The sequence below is a fragment of the Dromiciops gliroides genome, chromosome 2, assembly GCF_019393635.1.
Source record: "Dromiciops gliroides isolate mDroGli1 chromosome 2, mDroGli1.pri, whole genome shotgun sequence".
Taxonomy (NCBI): Eukaryota; Metazoa; Chordata; class Mammalia; order Microbiotheria; family Microbiotheriidae; genus Dromiciops; species Dromiciops gliroides.
The window spans coordinates 308563480-308587174 of record NC_057862.1 but is presented as its reverse complement, the minus strand read 5'-3'; the positions used below and the strand labels follow the sequence as shown (position 1 = coordinate 308587174).

Here is a 23695-nt window from a genome sequence, read left to right as displayed (position 1 = left end):
TTCTTCCTGCCCTACCTCCCAACCCTAGTACTCCCTCACTGTGTTATCCTTACTGCCTGCTCAGCTGCCATGGATCACCTCCCCCAAAACACACCCTCTTGTTCACTCATCCCCTTGTTACTGCCCCTCCCCATTCATCATGCCTGTGGTGTGGGCTCTCATTAATCCATCCTTCCACTCTATTCCCCTCTCCCCAAGGGGAGAGCGGCACATGTGGCATTATCCCCAGGCTACCAAAAGGAGAAACTGAGGCATGGGGAGGTGGGGGGAAAGGAAGGGTTTGGAGCCAGCCCATGGTGGGATCAGAACTCAGGTCCTCCATTTCCTCGCTCCACTAAACCCCAGTGAATATAATAGCAACCTCTCTGTCACTACAGATATGCAGCACCTGGGACCTCCCTAACTAATCCCCACCACACACACACACACACACACACACACACAAACACACAAACACACACACACACACAAACACACACACCCATTCCCCAACCCAGGTAGGCATCTCTCTGACCAGCTGATCATTACATACTTAGAACCGATGTCCTTGGGAGGAAGGGGGTGGGTGCTACAATCTGCTGCTATACTATATGGTACTCCATGGCCCCTGAACAAAGTAGAAATCCACATTTGAATAGGAATTCCCTCCTCCCTCCCCAACCTAGAGCTTATTTCTTCTTATTATTCACATTATCATGGGACTGGCATGCCCTGGTCTTGGTCTTAGGTAGAGGTTAGGCCACAGACATATACCCCACCCAGCTCCCTCACCCCCACCCCAGGATCCTAATAAAATACTCCAGTTCTTTATTTGGGGTCTGGTGAATGTTTAAATACTATTATTGGTATAGACTGTCCAAGGAAAACGGCAGATGATGAGAGCCAGTGTCCTAGAAGGAAATGGCTCCTTTTTCTCTTCCCTCTTTTTCATGGAAGGATCATTTGAAGTCACTGGATACTTAACCTCAAGAAGAAGAAGGGAGACTTAGTTAAGGCATGATTCAGGTATTTTAAAGGGTGTTATGTAGAAGAGGGATGCTATTTGGCTACAGAGGCCAGAGCTAGGTAAGATCATTTGGCAGAATTTCCTTCTAAAAAGGCAGATTGGGGTTCAATATGTGCAATTCTAGGACAACCTCCAGAGGGGGTCAAGCAGAGGCCTGATTAATGATTGCTCTTCAGATATGTCCTAGGAGGAGTCATGTTTCAGGCCTCTTGGCAGCTCTCACATTCTGTGATACGTCCATAGATACCAGGCCAGAGTTTCCTTCCTCAGGTTCCCCATACCATTGCCATGACCATGAGGAATCCTTGATTATCACTCTGAGGTGACGGGGAATATCCCTGTCACAGCCACCCCCTGGGAGCAGAGGAGGGCATTGTAGAATTGGGACCAACTCCAAAGTGTTTTGAGGCCTCGGGTTTGATAGGATTGAAGATTCAAATACAAAGGATCATAATTGATCCCATATACTCTGACTCTTTTTACTCACTCATCTGCTTCCCCTGTCCACAAGGGTAGGCCTAACAGCAAGTGTTTGAATGCCTGTCCATTGGACATCCTGGAGGAACACAGTAGGTCCCTTCTCCAGCCTTGCTAACTGTTATTCATGGCCTGAGGGAGACCCCCCATCTTTTTAGCTGGGCTGGCTTCAAGGCTTTCTGTTTGGATCTGCACCAGAGCCTGAAGGGCCCGATAATTGGATAATGGTTAGAATAAACCAAAACACTAGAACATCCTCGGTGTAACTTAGCCGGCCTGTCTGCCACAAAATCAAAGGTATACTCGCCCCTCAGAGGCTTGCTTGTTTGAAACGAGACATTTTCCAGGTCCTCTGGCTAATGTTGGACTAATAGCCTGTTACTATTAACATAAACATAAGCTAAAACGTGAAGACCGTGATCTTGCAAGGCTCAGGTCCCAGGGCAAAGTTGGGCTGATCCAAGATGAAAGAAGATAAAGGGTGTATGACCCCTTGGTCAGGGAGAAAGTACAGCTAGGATTCCCAGCATCCTAGTGTGCTCCCAGACTTTCTGAGAGCCACAGGATAAGAAATCAAAGGAATGTGACCATCCCTTTAAAACCTGTAAGGATGGAGTCTCCAGTCAGAGGGGTAGGAAGTAGCAGCCAGAGAGCAGAAAATCGTTTTAGGAAGAAGGTGTGGCCATGGAGGAGTCAGAGGGGAGCTGCTGGGGCACCACCAGAGAGAAAAGTGAACTAGAACAGAGGGAGGCAAGGATATGGGTGAAGAAAGCAAAGGCCGGGTTTCTAAGAAGGCCAGCAGGTTAAGGGCTTGCCCAGCCCTTCCAGTGACCCTCTATTCCTGCAGGTCTAGGACAAGCCCATTCCCATTCCCCATTGGCCCATGGCCAACCAGTTCTGCAGGGTCAATGGCAGATCACAAAGAGAACACCCCCAAGGAAGCACAAGGTGACTCTATTTGGGCTGGCCAACTGAGGGCACTTTTTCATCAGCTCTCCTACTTCCCTTCTCCCAGACTCAACTGTTCCTACAGCCACTGGCTCTGGAAATTTCTTTTAGAAGCCATTCCAGGTAAAGAGACCACCCCCCCATTCTTAGATCAGCTTCATAAGGAGGGGGATAAAACAAGAGGCAAAGGGATGCTGCTGCCCTCACACTTCTGGCATTTCCTGAGGCCCCGGCCCCTGATACACCTACCAGTTCATGAATGTCACCAAGCCAGTCCCCCTACCCATCCCCAACTCCCAGACCCCCCAGGAAAGTTTCAGGAAAGCCCAGAGCAGCAATCTCTTCTGTAATAGGATGACACAGAGGCCTCTGTTAGCAGGATGGAAAATGAAATTTCAATCATCCACCAGACCCCTTCCCCACCCCCAACTTCCCTCCTCTCTCTCCCCCCTCCCCGGCCCCCTTTGCTGCAGGTGTGACACCGAGTGCCTAACTTGATTTTTCTCATTCATCACTATGCACTTTGATTTCTAACCTTAGCCTCGTGGATGATTCCGGTTTGTTCTGTGATTTGTCCCCTTTTCCTTCTCCAGATGTCCAAACGGATTCTTCGGACAGAGATGTTTGGAGAAACTGCCTTTGCGATTGTACATGCCAGATCCTAAGCAAAGTATGTTTGAAGACACAAACAAAAGTCCCCCCCTTCCCTTAGAAAGCTCCTGGGTGCAGCTCCACCCCTCCCCCGCCTCCATGTAGGGTACTAGGACCAGGGGTGTTGGTTGTTATGATCTTTGGCTGTTTTTTTTGTTGTTGTTGTTTTCTTTTTGTTTGTTTGTTTCTGTTTCGGTTTTTTTTGCCTTGTTTTGTTGGTTTCTTTTGTTTTTGTTTTTTTTAAGTTTTGTTTTTTTTTAGTTTTTGTTTTTCATTTTTGGCCTAATTCTTGGGTTGAAAGATTAGGGTTGCAGGTAAGGGGATAGAGTGGTGAGGCCAGGACAAGTGGTAACGTTGGCAAGGATTGGAGCTGGCATGGGCAGGAGCCATGCAGGGCTGCTGAGATGCCCATGTCTTGCTATCCTGGTTCTCTCTTTCTGGTTTTCTTTCTTTTGTTAGGTGTCCTGTGGGATACACCGGGGACAGGTGTCAGCAGTTCGCAATGGTCAACTTCTCCAGTATGTCTCTTTCTTCTATTTCTTTTCTTCCCTGGTGACTGTCGCCCTTGTGGGAGGGAGGGGACCTTATTTAGGAAGTCAGAGGCATACTTTTATGGGGGAGAGGGGAGGGAGCAGGCAAGTATCTTGGGTTCCTGTAAATGCTCAGAACCCACAGGAATTCTTTTAAAAGACCAAAAACGCGCCCCTCACCACTCCTCACACTGCTGATCCTCCCTCCTATCTCAAATGGGGAATAACCTCATGTTCTTCATGGTCCCGACAGACATGATCCCTCCTCACCTACCCACTTCTGACCTCAACACTCCCCTGAAATTAGGAGGCTCTGCCTAAATAAGAAACAGAGAAGCCTTGAGCAACTTTCTCTAGATCCCAGGGTACAAGGCCAGTGGGCAGGGAGGACTGAGTGTGTAAGGGCTGTTTGAAAGCCTCTACTCTGGCCTGAACATCACTTATGAGAAGGGAAGTCCCGGAGATTATGACCACCTAGAGTAGGGTTTTCTACATAATCCGTAGACATTTTCACCGAAGGGACCTTAGTGAGAGTACATGGGTCCACATGTATGTGAGAGGAATAGAACTGAAAGCTGAAGGAGGTCTATCTTACAGGCTAGATCTTCTGAACCTGATAGGTTCAGATAGGTTTCCAGAGACTTTGAAATTGGAATGGGGGGGGGAGGAGAAAACAACATTTTATTTTCACTTACCTCCAACTGAAATTTAGCATTTTCTTCAATTACTTAAAAATATTATTCTGAGAAAGGGTCCATAGACTTCCCCAGATTTCCAGAGAGGCCCATGACACAAAAAAGGTTAAGAACCCCTGGGCTAGATGATAAGTTTCTAGCAGTATCTCTGGGGAGAAACCCCAAACAGCACTATCTTCCATTTCCTTTCTCTCAAATGAAGAACTTTATTCTTTCCATGGTTTGCAGAAAAATCTGAGCCCAAGGGCCAACATTGCTTAGGAGTTTTGGCACTGTGGGTGAATTCTCTCTTCAGCCACCAGGTGGAGATGGACTAAAAGCAGAAAAACTATTTGACTCAGTAACAAACAAGGGAGAGAATGGGACTTGCCTCATTGCAAAATCAGGGAGATTTGTTTTCAGTACCCTCTCCTCCTCTCATAGTGCCCCTTCCCATGTACATTCTTTTCTTCACCTTTCATCCCTCACTCCAGGCCCAGTGTGCCTCTTGCTTCCTTGGTCTCTCCTATCATGGAAGGAAAGCTTCTAATGAATTTATCCATCAAAAGGGATAAGTGAGGGGCAGCTAGGTGGCACAGTGGATAGAGCACCGGCCCTGGATTCAGGAGTACCTGAGTTCAAATCTGGCCTCAGACACTTAACACTTACTAGCTGCGTGACCCTGGGCAAGTCACTTAACCCCCATTGCCCTGCAAAAAAAAAAAAAAAAAGGGATAAGTGAACCTAATGTGTTACCTCTCCAAGGACTATCTGTCCAGAGAGGATAATAATGGAATTTCAGACACTGTAAGGCAGTGTGGGAGAGACTGAGGTGCAAGGTGACCTTGGCACCTCTGAGTAAGACCAGCCCTGGCATTGCCCTGAGGAATCTCTGCAGAGGTTTGTCTTCACAGCTCCTCGAAGGTGGTAGGGCTAAAGGCCCCAGAGAATAGAAATGATGACCGTGTGCTGAACCACTCTCCAAAAGGCCTGTGTTGGTTTAGAGGGAGATCCTAGCCACAACTGGGCAAGATTGTCTGGTGGAAAAGAATGTCTTAGTATCTCAGACCTCTCTGAGGATTGAATGCCAGGAACATGCAGGAATTTGGAGATAGGAGAACTGGGGAACATACTCTCCCCTGATCTAGATGATCTAGAGACATGAGACGAAGAGAAGGAAGCCATATTTCTTTTTTATTCCTCAGAATAGCTTGGGAACTTTTTAGAACAACTATCTTCCAGACCGATCAGCTCATTAAGTGGCAGCCCTTCGGGTCAGGGTAAGGGTGTTGGAATCAAGACTCTCTGTTACAGGCTAACTCTTTGTGGACCAACCCAAAGAGTAACTATTAATGGTAGGATGTGAGCTTGTGGGGAGGTGTCAAGTGCAATGCTTTAGGGATGCTTAGTTCAGTATTATTTAACATTTTTATTAATGATTTGGATAAAGCCTTAAATGACATACTTATCAGATTTGCAGATGTTATCAGTCTGGGAGAGACAGATGACAGTCAGGATCCAAAAAATACCTCAGTAGGCTCAATGATGGGGCAACTCTAATAATAATGAAATTTAATAAATAAATATTTATTAATCTAATTAATTTAATTTATTGATTTAGTAAATAATGAAAATATTAAATGTCACAAATCATGTTACATATGACTTCTACATGTATTAAATTTAATAGATATAAATACTGCAATTTCACAAAGTCCTCTACTTGAAAGCTGAGCTTTTTGAACCCAAGTACAAAAAAGGGAAGATGGGGGTAGACTAGACATGCTATATGAAAATGATCTTGGGTTTTAGGGGCCTGTCAATTCAGTAGGAGTCTAAAGTAGAACATGGCAACCAAAAAAAATAATGCAACATTTGGCTGTCCTTAGAGAGATATAATGTGCAGAACACTGGGCTATAGAGCAGAGATGATCATGTATAGAGTCTTGCGTTGAGTTCTGGGTAGCAGAGTTTGGGAATGATATTGACAAGCTGGGGTGTTCAGAGGAGAGCGATCAGGATGATAAGGGTAGGGGGCAGCTAGGTGGCACAGTGGATAAAGCACCGGCCCTGGATTCAGAAGGACCTGAGTTCAAATCCGACCTCAGACACTTGACACTTACTAGCTGTGTGACCTTGGGCAAGTCACTTAACCCTCATTGCCCTGCAAACAAAACAAAACAAAAAGAATGGTAAGGGTCTTCAAGATCATGCTATTTGAAGCTCTGTTAAGGAGAAGGGGAAGGTTAACCTAGAATAGACTCAGAGAGGGTAGGAGGGCTTTTTCAAGGATTTGATGGACATGGATTAGATGTGGCCCTCAAAGAACAGAACTAGGAGCCAGCAGGGAATGGGCTTGATGTTGGGAAAACCTTCCCAAGGATGAGAGCTGTCCAAACATGAGATGAGTCCTGAGCCCCCCTTCTCTACGTAAAGGCCAAGTGATCATCCGTTATATCCAAGAGGAGATTCTCTATCAGGGCTGGACTGCTCTCATTGGGTCAGTTGGGGGTCCAGTCTGTTCTTGGCAGGAACAATGCTTATCAATAGACTGTTCTTGGCAGGAACAATGCTTATCAATAGAGGGCATTTTTTTAGGGATCTGGTTATCACCTGAAGCTAAGGGAGATGCTTCAGCAAGATCCCGAGCTTTTTTGTTTGTTTAATCAGTAAACCTCAGATCCAGCAAAAACACTGGACCACTCTCCACCATTGCCCTCATCTACCCATCCTTCCCCTAATAAACACTTCCAGAATTAAAACCAGGGCATTTAGGAACTGGAGCTTATTGTCTAGGTTGCTTGTAGGGAGTAAAGGGTTAATTAGTAATAGATAATTCTATTTTACCTTTGGTGCCTTGACTTACACCTTTCAAAATGCTGTCACTAACTCATTTGATTATCAATTACATTATTGAATTATCATGACCTTGCAATGGTCACTTGGCAAGCAGTTAAGGTGCCCAATGCCCATATCCTTTCTTTTACAACATGGTATAGTGGATAAGAAGACCTGGGTTCAAATTCTGACAGACACTAGCTGTGTGACTGTGGGCAAGTCACTTGCCCTCTCTAAGCTTCAGTTTCCTCATCTATAAAATGAAGGGGTTGAACTGTTCATCTTTATGGTCCCTACCAGCTATCAAATCTATGATTTTATGATTCTAGGACTTCTCTGAGCCTTCATTTCCATATCTGTAAAATGGAGGGATTGGAGCAGATAACTTTGATCCCATGCCCTCCAAAATCCCTTCCAGCTCTAACTCTGAGAACCTCAGACCCTGGAAGGCCAGGGTGAAAAGTGATGTGAGCTGCAGCCTTTTCCCACAAAGCTGAATCCAGAGTCTACCAGCCTATGTGAAATCTTCCCTCCTGACCACTGGGTCAACTTAGCTTTCTCTCACTCCACCAGCAGCCCATCCTGTTCCCACCCAAAGAAAAGTTACCTCCCTGGATTGACTTTGCCTCTTAAAAGGCTTATCCAGAGGCCTGAAGGAAAAAGAAAAGGAGCTGATGCTTCCAAACTTCCCCTGTGCAGTGACCCCCTTGCTCCTCAAACCCCTCATCCCCTCTGGAGGAACAAACAGGAACCATTCGCATCTGCATCCCAATTGGTTTCCTGTGCAAAAAGACGCATGTTCCCCGGGCAGCGTCCATCACACAGTTTTCTCTCAGCTTCCTGGCTCTCATGCCTTTGTCCCTCAGGGCATGAGCAAAGTGGCTCATTTGCATGTTACTTGATGTGTTCCCTAGCATTCTGGGTTGCTCTGGTCAATATGGAAATTCATGGCTCAAAACAATTTGCATGCAACTTGCATGCCATAGTCCTGTACTGGTGGGTACCAGCCAGGAAAGGCCAAGCACTGAACCAAGGGACCATGTTCAGAATGCAGTTTGAAGGTCTTGGGGAGGGCACTTTGTTGTTATTTTTTTTTCACCATACAAAGCAAACATGGCTACTCTGTACAAACCAGACTGCTCTGGGTATGTGAAGTGATATCACCTGTAGGACAGTCGACTAAGTCCACTGTGACATCACAGTCTCACATGCATTCAGACTTCTGCCCTGGATTCCAGCCTGGGAGAGACCTGGGGTGCTTGGATCTCCAGCGTTGGCCCTTTCAGATTTTAGAGGCATATCTGGGCATATTGTAGTGTAAGAGATAGCTCAGCCTTGGATTATGAGTGGTAATCAATCCCTGTTCCCATGGACACGGCCTTGTCCAGAGCTCAGACAGTATTAGATCCCTGCCTGTTTCCAGGAATGAGTGTTCAGGCCTCCTCCCTTCTCAGCTCATGCTTCAGTTGCTTTCCCAAGGGGGTCGCCTGTTATAATGGGGAGAGGACTGCCCTAAGGAAACAGAAGATCTAAACTCTAGTTACTCCTCTACCATTTATTAGCTGATTGACCTTGGCCAAGTTACTTAGCTTTTCTGGATCTCAGTTACCTCATCTGTAAAATGGGGATTAATAATTCCATGTTTAAAGCAAGGGATCGTACCAGAGAAGTTCTTAAGAACCCCTCCCCCAGCTCGAAAATCCTGTTTAACCCATCCCCTGAGCTTCCTCCAGGCTTGTGCATTGTCTATCAGTGTTCTAGTGCTCCTTTTATCCTCTGAAGCCGAACCCCCCATTCCCTTTGAAATTCAAAGATGAAGGGGCAGCTAGGTGGCGCAGTGGATAGAGCACTGGCCCTGGATTCAGGAGTACCTGAGTTCAAATCTGGCCTCAGACACTTGACACTTACTAGCTGTGTGACCCTGGGCAAGTCACTTAACCCCAATTGCCTCACCAAAAAAAAAAGAAAGAAAGAAAGAAAGAAAGAAAGAAAGAAAGAAAGAAAGAAAGAAAGAAAGAAAGAAAGAAAGAAAGAAAGAAATTCAAAGATGATTGGGAGCACCTGATTCCCAGCTGGATGAAGCTCTATGAGGGGGCAAGAAGGAATTTCCAGCACCCTACACTGGAGTCTCCAGGGGCATGAGGGTCTTTCCCTCCCGCCCCATCCAGGTGGAGTAGCAATCATCTGGACAACTGAAATCATGAGAGTATCTGGCTTTCCTGCCCATGCTTAGCAGAGGAAAGCTCGAGATAATGGAATTTGGTTCAAGGGAAGGAAAGGGGCAGAGAGGAAGCCCTGGAGCTGCTGAATATGGGAAGCCAGTGCCGGCAAAAAAAAAAAGAATGAGCTGAGTGCCAAAGAACCATGCGCAGACACACAAAATCCCAATCTTCCCATTTCATATGTTGTAGATCCTTGCCTAGATTCCTATAAGGAGTCTTAGAATCGTTAATTCTCTTGCTCTATATCTCTAGTCAGATTGTGAGCCCACAGGATTGTATGAGGCAGTTCCCCAAGTAGATGATGCTTTAGGGGTGATTCCTGATTGCCCCTTGTTGGAACCCAGGTCCCAACCTGGCAGTGTTCCTTGGGACTTCATGTCTCCTTCTTGAGAAGCCTGGCTGAGAGAAGTAGGAAAGTCAAAAAAGCAGGGTTAGAGGTCCAACCTAATCTAATCTAACTGAGTAGGACAACGATGTTCACCCTCCTGCCTCACCCCACTAGAACTTCAGCATCTAAGATAGCCGAGCCCTATTATTCATAGTCAAGCCCTGTCAAGAGTTTGCCCAGTCACAGAAATTGTCTATGGACACCCTGCCCCCACAACTCATCTCAGGGCCTTCTCCCTACAAATCATACTCCTTATTCACAGCCCCCTAGTCTATTACAAGAACACTTAGAGCCTCCCCTACCTCCACCCCAAAATCCAGATTCAAAACACCATGGAAACCCAACAACGGGGCCAGAATAACTGATTCCTCTAAGGCTTTATTTCTTGGGGGACATGTGAACCAAGACTTCTTTGGATGAACAGAATAGCAGATTAGCCCTTCTCTGGTACACCCAGGGCCTGATTTGGAGGGAAGATGATAGGAAATAGCTCTCATTCCTTTCCATTGTACTCCCATTGGTGGAGCTTATCCAAAAAGGAAAGAGGGTCCACAAAAACATTTCTAACTGACCTTCATCCATCCAGAAATGAATGGGTTGAAATTTCCTTCTGAGAAAGCACAGAACTGCTATACTCGGAAAATCTGGAATAGCTGTTTTCCCCATATACTTTCCTCAGGGTTCTGAAGCCCCAAACCCTGCCATTCTATTCTGGAGTGCCAGTCTAGAGAGACTACCACAGCGAAGTTTGGCGGTGACCCTACCCCTTCCCCTCTCAATGGTACATCTCATCTCCAGAGATCTGTTGCTGTTAGAGACCCACATCTTCCTCTGGAGCTAAAGGGATGGGTTGCAGGGATCAGATCCTTCCACCATTGCAGTTAAGAAGCTGTTCTCAGCTCAGCTTAGCTTAGGCTATGATCTGGGTAATGCTTAGCATTTGGGTCAAGCTTCCTTCCTCAGCCTCAGCTGTAGCCACAGAAGCCTTCATCAGCTTATAGCTCTGCTCTGGTTCTTTGGTAGATTTTGCCCCTGGCCCGAGTCAGACCCTGAGAACGAAATAGAAGACCTAACACTTAAGCCCTCACCCGTATTCCTCTGCAGGCTGGCTCTTTGTACCAGTTGCTGAAGATGCCAAATTCCCTCTCCTTTGTGGAGAAGATATTGTGTGGGCAGCTCAGCCCAGTGGGAGGCTACAGCTTCTGTGGGAAAAACTGGAGCTGGGCCTGGGGCAGGAACCACACTGGACTTAGAAACACTGATTCTCAGCATAGGAAAAGAGCTTTAAAGTCATATGGGCTCAGCCTTATCCAGTGCCTGGGTGGGGTGGGGAGTGGGGGTGGGGTTGGGGAATGAAGACGGGAATAAGCATTTCTATAGTACCTGTCATGTGCCAGACACTGTGCTAAATGCTTTACAAATAATTACTCATTTATTTGATCCTCACAAAACCATATGAAGTAAATGGTATTATCATCCACATTTTTACATTTGAGGAAAGTGAGGCAAACAGAGGGTAAGTGACTTGACCAGGGTCATATAGCTAGTGTCTGAGGCTAGATTCGAACTCAGGTTTTCCTGAATCCAGGCTCAGTGCTCTATCCACCGTGCCACCTAGACGTTTCCACTTTGGTTTGCGACATTGTGACAATAGGACAACAATGTGACAATATGGACAAGAAAGCTAATTCAATCTTAGGCTACTTTGAAAGCGACAAAAAGTCCAGAACTGGGGAGACTGATGTTACTTTCCCCTGGTAAGATTATTTCCTGGGGATAATGTTATGTTCACTTTTGAGCATCATATTTTAAGAAGCACATTAAGAAGCAGGAGAGTGTCTGGAAAGAGGCAAACCAATATGGCGAAGGGCTACCTGAATATTTATTGAGGAAGTTGGATGTGACAGCCCCCTGCAAGCATTTAAAGGGTCTCCGTGGGGGAAAAAAGAATAGACTTTTGCTTTTCCGTGAAAGGAATAAGCAGGAAGGAAGCTTCAGATAAATTTAAGTTATGATCAAGAAAAACTCCTAATGACTGCAATAATCCCAAATGGGAATGGGCTACTTAGGGAGGTATAGCAGGAGCCCTCTCGCTGGATGACATGTATATTGTAGAGGGGATTCCCATCCAGGCTCGGGTGGAACTCGGTGACCTAGGTCCCCTCCACTTTAGAAATGTGATGATTCTAACCCATTTAGATATGTCCTCTATAAGCTTCCTAACAGGGCACCTCTGCAGGCTTGGATCTTTGCTACAAACCTAAGTGACTGGGAAATAGCCGGGCTGCAGAAACCCAGCTCTGGGTGCTGATTCACTGCCGTATCAAGTTGGCAAAAGCTCTCGAAGCTCGTAAAGAACAGAAACCCCCCCCCCCCCCAGTAAGCCTGAACGTGATTAGAGAGAGGCAACATAGTGCTGTGAAGGCAAGAGCCCAAAAGACCCACCTCCAGCCCAACCTGGCTCTGGGCCCCTAGACAATCTCTAACTTTTCAGTGTTCTAGGCAAATGGGAACCTGCATTGGTAGAGGTTAGGAGTTACCTGTGCTGATGAAGTCACAAGTGCAGACTGGAGAATGAGTCCCCTTCCTTGCCACTCGTAGCTGATTCTGGATGTGGAGAGAGCAGAACAGCTAACGAGAGAATTTCAGGCCCTTGAGGGAGTTCCCTACGGTGTATCCTGCTTCTTTTTTTTTTCTCCTGAGGCTTAGATCTAGCTGGGCCTCTTGGTCCTCATCTTAAAAAACAGGGATAATAATACCTGTCTTGCTTACTTACCTCATTGGGCTGTTGTAAGGAATGTGTTTTTTGTCAGCCTTAAAGAGGGACAGACTAGTCAGATCTGACATGTCAGGAAGATAATAGAGCCTTATACATGGGGATACATTCAAGATATTTCTGTGTCCCCATTCCTTTAATCAAAACATTTGATTTGGTAAATGTAGAAAATGCCTTTTCTGGTTAAAAGAAATTGGATTCATTCTTACGAAGATGAGTCTCATCTGTCCATTAATTTGAGGACGCAGGGATGTGGGGGAAAGGACAACCTTTGCACACACACACACACACACACACACACACACAGGTGTGAGGGAAGGTGTGTGAGGGTGGGACAGGGAAAGATGGTAGGGCTCTTTACACACTTGGCTTGAAAGATAAGGGAGCATGGGCTCCAGTCTCAGGGAGAAGGTAAAGGAAGAAGAGTGGAATCCATGGACCTGTCCATCTCCTGGGGCCTGCTGCTGCTGAGGCATGGCTCCCCTCTCCTCCCAACTTCCCTTCCTGAGGCAGGCATCCTGTCTGAGCCCCTTCCTGTCCCCAGGAAACACCCCTCCCAACATTCACCAACTGACTTTTCTGCCTCCTCTGCCTCCCCACCAGGTACTAACCAACATGGCTCATCTCTAAAGAACCTGGCCTGCCTGCTGACTCTAACCTCTCCTCTCTCCAGCCCCCTCAGGGGCTCCTGGGGGAAGGGGGGTCAAGGGGAGGGAGCTAAGGGGGCAGGGAGGGGATGCTACTAACTTGCTTCCACCTCACAGGCTGGCTGCCCAGTATGTCTGAAGAACCCTGACCAATGTCTGTCTCTTTCTCTTTCTCTCTCTCTCTTTCCCCCGCCTTCTGCCTCCCCCCACATTTCCTGGCCCTTCTCTCTTCTGAACTGTCAGAGCACCTTGGATTTGAATTAAAGGGTACGAAAACTCCATTATTGCTCAGACCCCATTCCCACTTACCCACAGTTCCTGACATCATGTGTGCTGAATTGATTTTTTTTCTTTCCAAAAGAAAAAAAAATGGGGGATGATTCCAAAACTCAGCTACCCTACCTCTTAACCTTGGGTTTGGGGGGGAGGCTAGAAGAGGAAGGAAGTCCAACATCATCATGCTGATCAATTTTAAGGAGAAGGAAGGTCCTCACCAGGGCATGTGTGTGCATGCATGTATATGGTATGTGTATGTGTATACATGTACACACTCCCAAGCAATCTCTGGTCCCCTTTGAGGTACTGAGAGAGAACATGCTTGCCTTGGCCTTTTCCTCCTAGCATCTCCAAGGCCCTTATAGATAGTAAAGAGAAGAAAGAAAAAGGTACTTTCTCATGATCAGCTCAGGGCATCCACCCCACCTCAATGCCTGAGGTGTGAGGCCTATGAGGGGAAAGAGGCAGTGCATTTGGACTATTCCTAAGAGGAAGGCTACCCTCACCCTCAACCCTACCCCTGCCCTCTCCCTGGAGGGGGAAGCCCTGGCACAGCTGTCTGCAGCTAGGATTGGCCTCATAGTTTGGAGAAAGATGTACGGATACAGACACTTTGGGGAGTGGTGTTTGGAATCCGCAGAAGGTGGACATCCCCTTAAACTGGACTTTAACCTCCCTCTTGACTTCATTCCCTTTCACTTTCTCATTGCTTCTCATCCTGTGTCAAGTCACCCATTGAATCATCCTGCCTCTTTCATCATCCCCCTGCCTTGATTCTATGAGATTCATCTCACCCAGCCATGGCCTTTGTGTCTTGTGTGCTACTGCCTAGCAGCCATGGGACCCGGGTTTGGGATGGTGACTAATGTCTGTCTAGCAATGATCCAGGAGGATCTGGCTCAGCTCGGTACCTAACCCCCTTCTTCCCTGTTCACCCACCCTTCCTGCTGAGGCTAGGCCTGGATTTCTATACCCTGGGTGAATCCTTGGGTTGGACTCGACTTTAAAAAGTCATCTCATCTGGCTGAAAAGCCTCCCCACCCCAAGAGAACATGGACTTGTTATCTAAGACTCACTTTACCCTAAAATTGTCCAGGAACCCAACACTGACCATTGGAAAAGGTACATATTTGGTGTGGTTGAGGATTTTTATTAGAATGGGGACATCAAAAGTAGACATTTGGGATCCAGAAAAGGTTTCTATGAGCATGAAAAGGCTTTCTTGGGGGTAGTTTTCCCCTGCTGCCATCTTTAGGCACACACGTATGTGGAGGTTTACGTACCTTCATATGTCTCAGCGTATGGTCACCATATCTCCACTATAGACTCAGCTCTGCATACATCTCTATGTCTGTATGTCTGTATGTCCGACCTTGTATGTAGGAGTATTTCAGTGAGGATCTGCCACTGTAGGTTTCCTTCTGCATGCATCTGTGTACATCAGACTTTTCTGTGTGTGTTGGAATATCTCAGCGTCTCCATGTGTCTGGATGTAGGTTTGAATGTATGTGTGTACCATTGTACAAAGATACCACTTGGTGGACAACATGGTACCCTGTGAATGTCATAAGTCTGAAGGCTTATTTTTGCTGCATTTTTTGATCCATGATCTCTCCCAGAACTGGTTTTCTAGCTTGGAACTAGTGGAGAAACATGGAGGACCAAATATTCCCTTCTTTTCCCTTGGCCTTCAGGGAGACCAGATGGGACATTTGATCCTGGAATTCCAGGTCCAGAATCTGCCACCCCACACAGCTGGTAGCCCTGTCTTCTTTTTTTCCTTCTCTTTCTTCCATCTAGGAATGTATACATACTTCACTTTGGGTGAGAGACAGTGGGAGGGTCAGAATTGAATGGTGTTATGGAAAAGCTTAGAATCCAGGGAAAATATGGTGTCTTCTCCATTGGGGCAGGAGTCATTGGGAACTCCACCTCCTCAGGGCCCTGAATCGGGTGAGAAGGCTTGGTGTTCGGATCCCCGCTAGCTCAGCTCTCAGGGATGGATGGCAGGCTCCATGTCCACAGTACGCACTGTACTAAAGAAGAAGCTCTCGCTCAGACAGCCGTGGACTGGGGCAGGGTGGGCCATGATACATCAGGAGCCCTCCCGAGGTCCTGGGGACTAAATGGCTCATAGAACCCTTCCAGTCCATCCATCCTTTAAGGATTAATGGCTTCTGTCCCTAAGATCCTCTTTCTCCTTTCTTGACCTCCTAGGGACCCTTCACTCATCACTTTGTGCCCCATGCCTTTCAAGTGACCAGAAAAAAAAATACAGTTGTTGTTTATTATCTGGGGAGGAGGAGTTGACTAGTGGCTGAAGCAGGCCTCTCCTCCAGAGCCATAACCAAAAAGGGGGAACAGAATAGTTGTGATCCCTGCTGGGAACAACTCCTGGAAGTGGAGGGTGGATTGTGGAGGGTCGGGGTCGGTCTGGGTTGTACTGCTCCCTGAACTAGGACAGGGGGTCCAGGTTGTGGACTTGGAAGCATCACTCCAGGTCTCCTCGTCTGGAGTCCATCTCTGGTCATTGTCTCCATCTTCTCTCCTTCCATCCCCCTCACATCTCCTCCTCAGCTTCCTGGCTGCATCACTGCCTTTATTCTCTGCACTGTTCTTCTTCCCCTGCCCCCTCCTCATAAGCCAGGGTGCTGGGGTCAAAGGAGGAGATGCTGGAATGGCTGAGCTTGATGTTTGAGGGAGAGGGGCTATATCAGATGGGGGGTGGGCCACAGGAGTAGTGGTGTGGAGGCACATGGTAGAGTCGGGGCACACCTGCAGAGGAGGGGGTCACATTGACAGGAGGCTAGAGGGGATCCAAGAAGGAACAGGATTTGATGAGGACCCCTGAGTTTGGGAGGTTTCGCCAGACATTGTCCATGGCATCTCCCCGAGGCTGGCCAGGGGCTCAGTCTGTCAGCCTCCCCTCCACTCCAGAAGTCAGTAGCTAGGGTCCCACTCTGCTCATCCCCAGCCCTCTCCCCACTCCTAGTAATTGGCCTCCCTCCTGCCCTCTTGCAGAAGCTGAGGAGCTCTACCAGAAGAGGGTCCTGACCATCACAGGAATCTGCGTGGCTCTGCTTGTTGTTGGGATCGTCTGCGTGGTGGCCTATTGCAAAACCAAGTGAGTGAGAGCCCAGCAGGCAGATGGACACACAGAGGGTCTGAGGATTGGCTACCTTGGTGTGGTCCTTCCAGCAGAGCTACCTGCTGAGCAGAAGGAAATAAAATGGTCCCCCCCCGCCCCCAAAACTGAAAAAAACACACACACCCATTGAATCAGGCCCCGGGACCAGGAACTGTAACCCTGAGCAGGAGGATGCTCCTTGAAGGGCCCTAAATTTAGCTATGAGCACCTTCACCTCCATCTATAGGACTCGCCAGCCCCAAAGCTACAGACCCATGTTAAGATTCCTCCATATCATCCATTCAGATGGTCCCCATCCTTTCTGTGTCATCCAGCCTTGGAGCTTGAGGTCTGAGACCATGAATTCCCACATAGTGCTGCTGGGCCAGCCCACAGCTCTATCTCCCTGAGAGAGGGTTCTTCCTTCCCCTTTAGGCTTTCTAGACCCCTTATGTCCTGAAAGACGAGGGGATGATAACTTAAGACATGGGGTGGAGGAGGAGGAGAGGAGGAAGGTGTAGCAGGGGGAGACCAGAGATTAGTTCCTGGTGCAGCATGCAAGCAAAGAGTCCTAGCATTGTGATAGCAAGGGAAGAGGAAGATGAGTAAGACATAATCACTCCATTCAAGGTCCTCATAATATACTTAGAGAAACAAGAGTCAGACACAGAAAGATACCAAACAATAAAAAGCATTATAAAGAGTCAGGAAAGGAGGAGAGAGAGATCACTGTGGACCCTAGAGTGGTTTGAAAAGGCTCCATGAAGGAGGTTGGAATTGAGATGGTCCTTGAAGGATAATAAGATTCAGATGGAGGATGGTTCAGTACCAATAAAAGTTTTGAAGCAAGAAGGCACTGACCATGTTTGAGGAATAGTAGAACGATTGATTTAGCTAAAGCCAAATTTGGGGTGCTGAGCCAAATTGTGCAGGGTCTTAGATACAATATCCAGTGGAAATCCACTGAACATTTTGAGTAGAAGAATGATATGTGGAAAGTACTATTTTAGGGTGATTTGTCTGTCATATCCTTTTAAATTTGATGGGGGGCGGGGGATAGGGGACCTTAAGTGCAGGAAATGGCCCTTTGGAGACCTACTGTCCTGGGCAGGAGAACATTCCTATAAGAACCCCGAATCCAGCTATTGGGTCCTCACCTTTCTGCAGGAGTCAGGTGGGAGGGAAGGATCATAGAAATAAATCATGGAAAAGTAACAATGGATTGTTAGAGCTAAAAAAGGGTCATGGAAATTATCTAGTCCACCTCTTTGATTTTCCAGATGAAAAAATTGAGACCCAGAGAAAGGAAAGTTCTTGTCCAAGGTCACATAGCTGGTTCTCAGGCCTGGACTCTTTCCACTACACCATACTTCGTGGAGAGGGAAGGTTCAAATATGCTAGGGTTCTGTGTGAAATGACTCATCCTTCCTCCTTACAGAAAACAGAGGAAACAGATGCACAACCACCTTCGGCAGAACATGTGCCCAGCCCATCAAAATCGGAGCTTGGCCAATGGACCCAGCCACCCCCGACTAGATCCTGAGGAGATTCAGATGGCAGATGTGAGTGGCATGTGGCTTCCTCCTCTCTGTGCCCAGGAAGGTACCATTCACCACAGGTAGCAGTCTTGTGTGAGACTAGCTCACTGGCATCCCCACACCCACAGAGCAAGAAGTGAGACTGGGAGATGTCAATTATTTAATGATGGGAAACCTAGGCTACTCAGCCCCTCAAAGTGCTTATTGACTGGGTCCCATGTGATGCTTTAAGTTGTCTCTCTCTGTGCCCTCTCCATTTAAATTATTGTTTAATATTTTTATTAAATGTATTTATTAGAGCATTATTTAAATTAAATTCCTCCCACCATGCAAAAACACACACATACCCACTCACACACCCTGGCACATAGTAGGCACTTATAAAATGTTTATCAACTGGCTAACTTGAATGCATCAGAGTAGTCCCAATTACACTCTTCACTACCAGGTCCAGAGAGGTTCAGGGTAGTCAAACCAGGGTCCTGTTGTCCTAGGTTTTCTCAGTTCTCATGTTACTCCGTTCATGTGTCACCCATCTGCCTTTCTTTCTCTGTTCCAGTACATCTCCAAAAATGTCCCTGCCACTGACCATGTCATCCGGAGGGAAACTGAGACCACGTTCTCTGGGAGCCACTCCTGTTCGCCGTCCCATCACTGCTCCACAGCCACACCCACCTCCAGCCACAGGTGGGAATACCTGCTTCATGCCCCCAAAGGACTCCCAACTTCTCTCTAACAATTCATGGTGGATTTGCCCAAACCCTTCCTGAAGAGGGTTCTCTTTCTAGCCCTGACCCCAGGAGTGAGGGAATCACTCCCATAGGTTTATTCCTTAGCTGCATGTGTGTCTTATTTGTCCCTAAACATCATCCTTGAAACATCAAAGCTTTCCTCTTTGCTCACAGGCTCTGTGGCTTGGTGAACAAGACTGTTTTCCCTCCCTGTGCCCTTTGTGAGATTATGTACTAGGATTATATATCACCTCAGCCTTTCTCTTTCTAAATTTTTCATACCTGCAAATCTATACATACGCACACACATACATACTCATTCTCTTTCTCTCTCTGTCTGTCTCTCTCCTATATCCACAAACAACACTCATACTTTGAAAAACAAAAGAAATTTAACAGACAATAGTATTCTTTCTTGAGTACCTCAGTATTAAGGATACCTAGTTATTGGTACTGTGGCCAGAAAGAATCAGTGGGCCTGGGGAGGAGAGTGAAATAAGGGTGTAGCCAGATGATGAAGTGATGGAGCAGAGGAAACAGCAAGAAGGGAAACAGCTGTGACAGCACTGGTCAGTGCACATACCCTGAGAAGATGCAAAAGAGGTAGCAAGGGAAGAGATCTGTACACTCTGTTTCCATTGGCTCAGAGGTCATGCATTGGGAGAGAAGGGCGATTGCTTTTTCTCAGTGTGTTTGTTGAATGTCAATGACAGAATAATTTGCATGCGGAAAACTATTAGTTAAATTGACATGACAAGTCATATTCAAATATCTGAAGACTGTCTTATGTCCTTGGGCCCCAGAGCACATACCTAGATTAGCAATAGATTAACCATAGATTTATGTTAACCATAAACCATATGTTAACCAGTTAACTATAGATTTAATATGAGAGGGGCAGCTAGGTGGCGCAGTGGATAAAGCACCAGCCCTGGATTCAGGAGGTCCTGAGTTCAAATGTGACCTCAGACATTTGACACTAGCTGTGTGACCTGGGCAAGTCACTTACCCCTCATTGCCCCGGGGAAAAAAAAAATTTTTTAAAAGATTTAATACGAGAAAGAACTCCCTGACAATTAGTGCCAGATATGTACTTGTCAGAATTATAGAGAACATTCCTATTCATGAATATGAATGACCTAAACTAGATTATCTGTGAGGCCCTGTTTGACTCTGAGATTCTAAGATTCATGGGGGACAACGAGTGTCAGACCAATTTGGCTGGAGCTGTGACTACATGGGAGATAAGGTAAAAGAGATAGGTAGGTGTCATCTGGTCAAGGATCTTGAATGTCATGTAGACATTGGTGTCAAACTCAGATAGAAACAGGGATCACTACACCATACAGAAATAGCCCTACAGGCAGGCACATATTGACTTAGGAAACCACATGTCAACATGATCTATGTTCTGTTGCGTTTTTGTTTTGTTAAATATTTCCCAATTTCATTTTAATCTGGTTGGAGCCACATTTAAGAGTGTTGTGTGCCGCATGTGGCTGGTGGACCATATTTTTTACACAAATGATAAGAAGCCATTGAAATTTTATTATATCTTTTCAATTGGGAAAAAACAAAGTATAGAATGGGAGGGGAGAATTTAGCCATGGTCCTATAGGATACCTAGGGCTAAGAAAGAATGAGAAACTCAGGTTCTAGAAGTAGAGAGAGCCTTTATTGGAGTTACTACTAATGGTAGGCAAACAGTACAACACTGCCTAATTCAATTCAACAAATGTTTATTAAGCCCTTACTTTAAACCTTTGCACAAGGCATTCTGCTAGGAGCTAGGGTTATAATGACAGAAACAAGAGAGTAACTGCCAACAAAGATTCTATCTACTATGTTCTATGTTCTACTCTACTATATTCTATGTTCTACTAAGGGGAGGATATAGATAAGTAAATAAAAGATGATTGGAATTGGGGGAGAGAAAAGCAATTCACAAAAGTCTTCATTTCACATAGGATGGGACAGCTCAGCTGAGCCACAAAGAAAGTGAGAGATTGAGAGGTAAAAATGGAAACAGAGTGTTGAGTTTGGAGAACAACTAATGGGCTGGTTCGATTGGACATAGAGTGGGTGAACATGACACAAGTCTGGAAAGGTTGGCAAAAACTAAGTTGTAGAAAGATTGAAATGCCAGATGGGAGAAGGTAATAAGCATTTGTATGGTGCCTACGATGTGCCAGGCACTCTGAAAAACACTTTTAAAAATATTTGATCGAGGGCAGCTAGGTGGCACAGTGGATAAAACACCAGCCCTGGATTTAGGAGCACCTGAGTTCAAATCCGGCCTCAGACACTTGACATTTACTAGCTGTGTGACCCTGGGCAAGTCACTTTTAACCCTCATTGCCCTTCAAAAAAAATTGATCATCCAACAACCTTGCAAAGTAGATGCTGTTATTATCACTATTTTACAGTTAAGGAAACTGCGGCCAAGTGAAGTTAAGTGAGTTTTGCCAGGTTGAAGAGTTTGCATTTTATTCCAAAGGAAAGAGTTTGCATTTATTCTAAGGAAATGAGAAACCACTGAAGTTGTTTGAGTAGAGAAGTAACACGGTAACACCTGTGTTTTAGAAAGGTTGGTTTGCCAGCTATGTGGAAAATGGGTCAGAGAGGGGAGAGAGTAGGATGAGGAAGATCAGTTGAAAGGCAGAAAAAAGTCCAGGTGAGAGGTGAACAAAGGCCTAAACTGGGCAAGTAGCCATGTGAATGGAGAGAAAATAGGGGAGGCACAAAAGATGCGATGGAGAAAAACTTAACAAGTCTTGACAACTGACTGGATGTGGGGGATGAGGTAAAATCAGTTTGTGAACCTGAGTTAACTCGGAAGGATCAATGGAAATGGAGAAGTGTGGAGGAGGGTTGAGGTTTGGGGGGATGGTGATGAATTCTGTTTTCAATCTGCTGAATTCAAGAGGCTGATGAAAATGTCCTATTGACAACAGACTGGAGTTTGGGAAAGAGATTAGAGCTACTATCTAGATATGTAGATCAGAGTCATCCCATGTTAATTGAAAGAAACCCTCTGGGAGCTGATAAGATTATCAAAAGAGAGCAGAAGGAGAAGGGGGTCCAAGATGGAACCCAGTGAGAACCCTACCTGCTCAACGGGTATGAAATTGTTGGTGACCCAGCAAAGGAGATGGGGAAGAAGAAGAACTGGGAGGAAACGAAAGCCAAGAGATCAGAGAATATCCAGAAGAAGGCTATTGAGAATCTCAAAAACTCTTCTAGAGCACCGGCCCTGGAGTCAGGAGTACCTAAGTTCAAATCCAGCCTCAGACACTTGACACTTACTAGCTGTGTGACCTTGGGCAAGTCACTTAACCCTCATTGCCCAGCCCACCCCCCCCCAAAAAAAAATCCCCTCTTCTTAAATTCTCTATCTTCATATTACCTTCATATTTCCTTAGGCACATAGATTTAGAGCTGAAAAGGACCAACTCCCTCATTGTACGTATAAGGAAACTTCAGGTCAGGGAATGTGCCTTGCCTAAGGTCACACCAACAGTGTCAGAGATGGGATTAAATGCGGATCCTCTGACTTCAAAGCCTGTGTATTTCTCAACTGCAGGCCTATCTTGTATTGACTGGCTCATATATTGTGCACATTTTCTATCTCTCTGGTAGGTTGTAAGCTCTTGAAAGAAAAGGATGTTTTTGTTGGGCTGGATTTTTGTTTTGTTTTTCTCTTTGTCTTCTCAGTGCTTTGCACGGTTCCTCATTTAATAAAAGGCGAATTTTAGTTTGCTTTCCCCATCCGTACCTTACATGTCCTCTGGTGTTTTGCCTCCCCAGACATGAAAGCCACACATGGAGCTTGGAGCAGACAGAGAGCTTGACGTCAGATTCCCAGTCAGGTATCATGATGTCATCCGTGGGCACCAGCAAGTGTAACAGCCCAGCCTGCATCGAGGCTCGTGCCCGGCGTGAAGCGGCCTGCAACATGGAAGACGAAAGGCGGCCGGCCATGCCCTACCATGACTCGGTGGACTCCCTCCGGGACTCCCCACACAGTGAGAGGTCAGCCCTGCCTCCAATCAGCCTCTCACCCTTTATCCCACCCTTCTTCATGGCTCTCTGGCCAAGGGTAACAGCTGCCTAAATAATTGTGACAGCAAACCTTTATTTGTATCTATCTGATGTTTAACAAACAAGGTCTCGATCAGTTTTCACAACACCTAGTGGGGTAAGTACCCCTGTAAGATAGGCAGATCATCATTCCCACTTTACAACTGGGCAGAATGAGTCCCAAAGTGATTTACCTAAGGTTATGGAATAAGTCAGGCATCATGCTTAAACTCAGATTTTCTGGTCAGATCATAGAAAACAGTAGGAGCAAGGAAAAAAAAGGAAGGGACGCGGAGCATGGTTGGGGGCACTGTAATTGTTGAGACAAAAGAAAACAACCAGGGGGTCTTGCAAGTCCTGAAGCAAATCGCTGAGGTCCCTTCCTACCCCAGAATTATGTGATTAGGGAATTGGTGGTATGGTCCCATTACTTTAAAAAATGCTCTTGAGCTCCTGTGTAACATGGGAAAACGAGGAAACCATCCTTCCTTTTCCCTACTTGGCTCTTAGAATTTTGCATTGGAGCCTTGCCTTAGGCTTAATTAGCCTCCTCTCCTACCAGATGTGTCCAGTAACAGGTTCCCACCTGTCTAGGGGAAGGGTGTGCAATGTGAGGCACTGGCAAAAGAAACCGATTTCACTTTTGTGGGGTATGCATAAAGGTGAAATTCTGGGTAAGAAGGACGTGATCCCTGACTTCCAATGTTTAAATGAGGAATTAGAATTTTAGTGGCTTCAGAAGTTAGCTCTAGGACCAAGGGTGGAAGTTACTGGGGTGGGAAGAGG

The 23695-nt window shown here is 46.3% G+C and overlaps 1 protein-coding gene across 1 annotated transcript in view; it reads left to right on the top strand.

Annotated features, from left to right (window-relative positions):
- Positions 1-23695, top strand: part of NRG2 (neuregulin 2) — a 251860-nt gene that overhangs the window by 225735 nt on the left and 2430 nt on the right. The window contains 6 exon segments of the mRNA XM_043989275.1: positions 3542-3600; positions 13401-13424; positions 16455-16557; positions 17999-18122; positions 18658-18785; positions 22637-22861. Of these exon segments, the coding sequence (XP_043845210.1) occupies positions 3542-3600; positions 13401-13424; positions 16455-16557; positions 17999-18122; positions 18658-18785; positions 22637-22861 (663 nt within the window).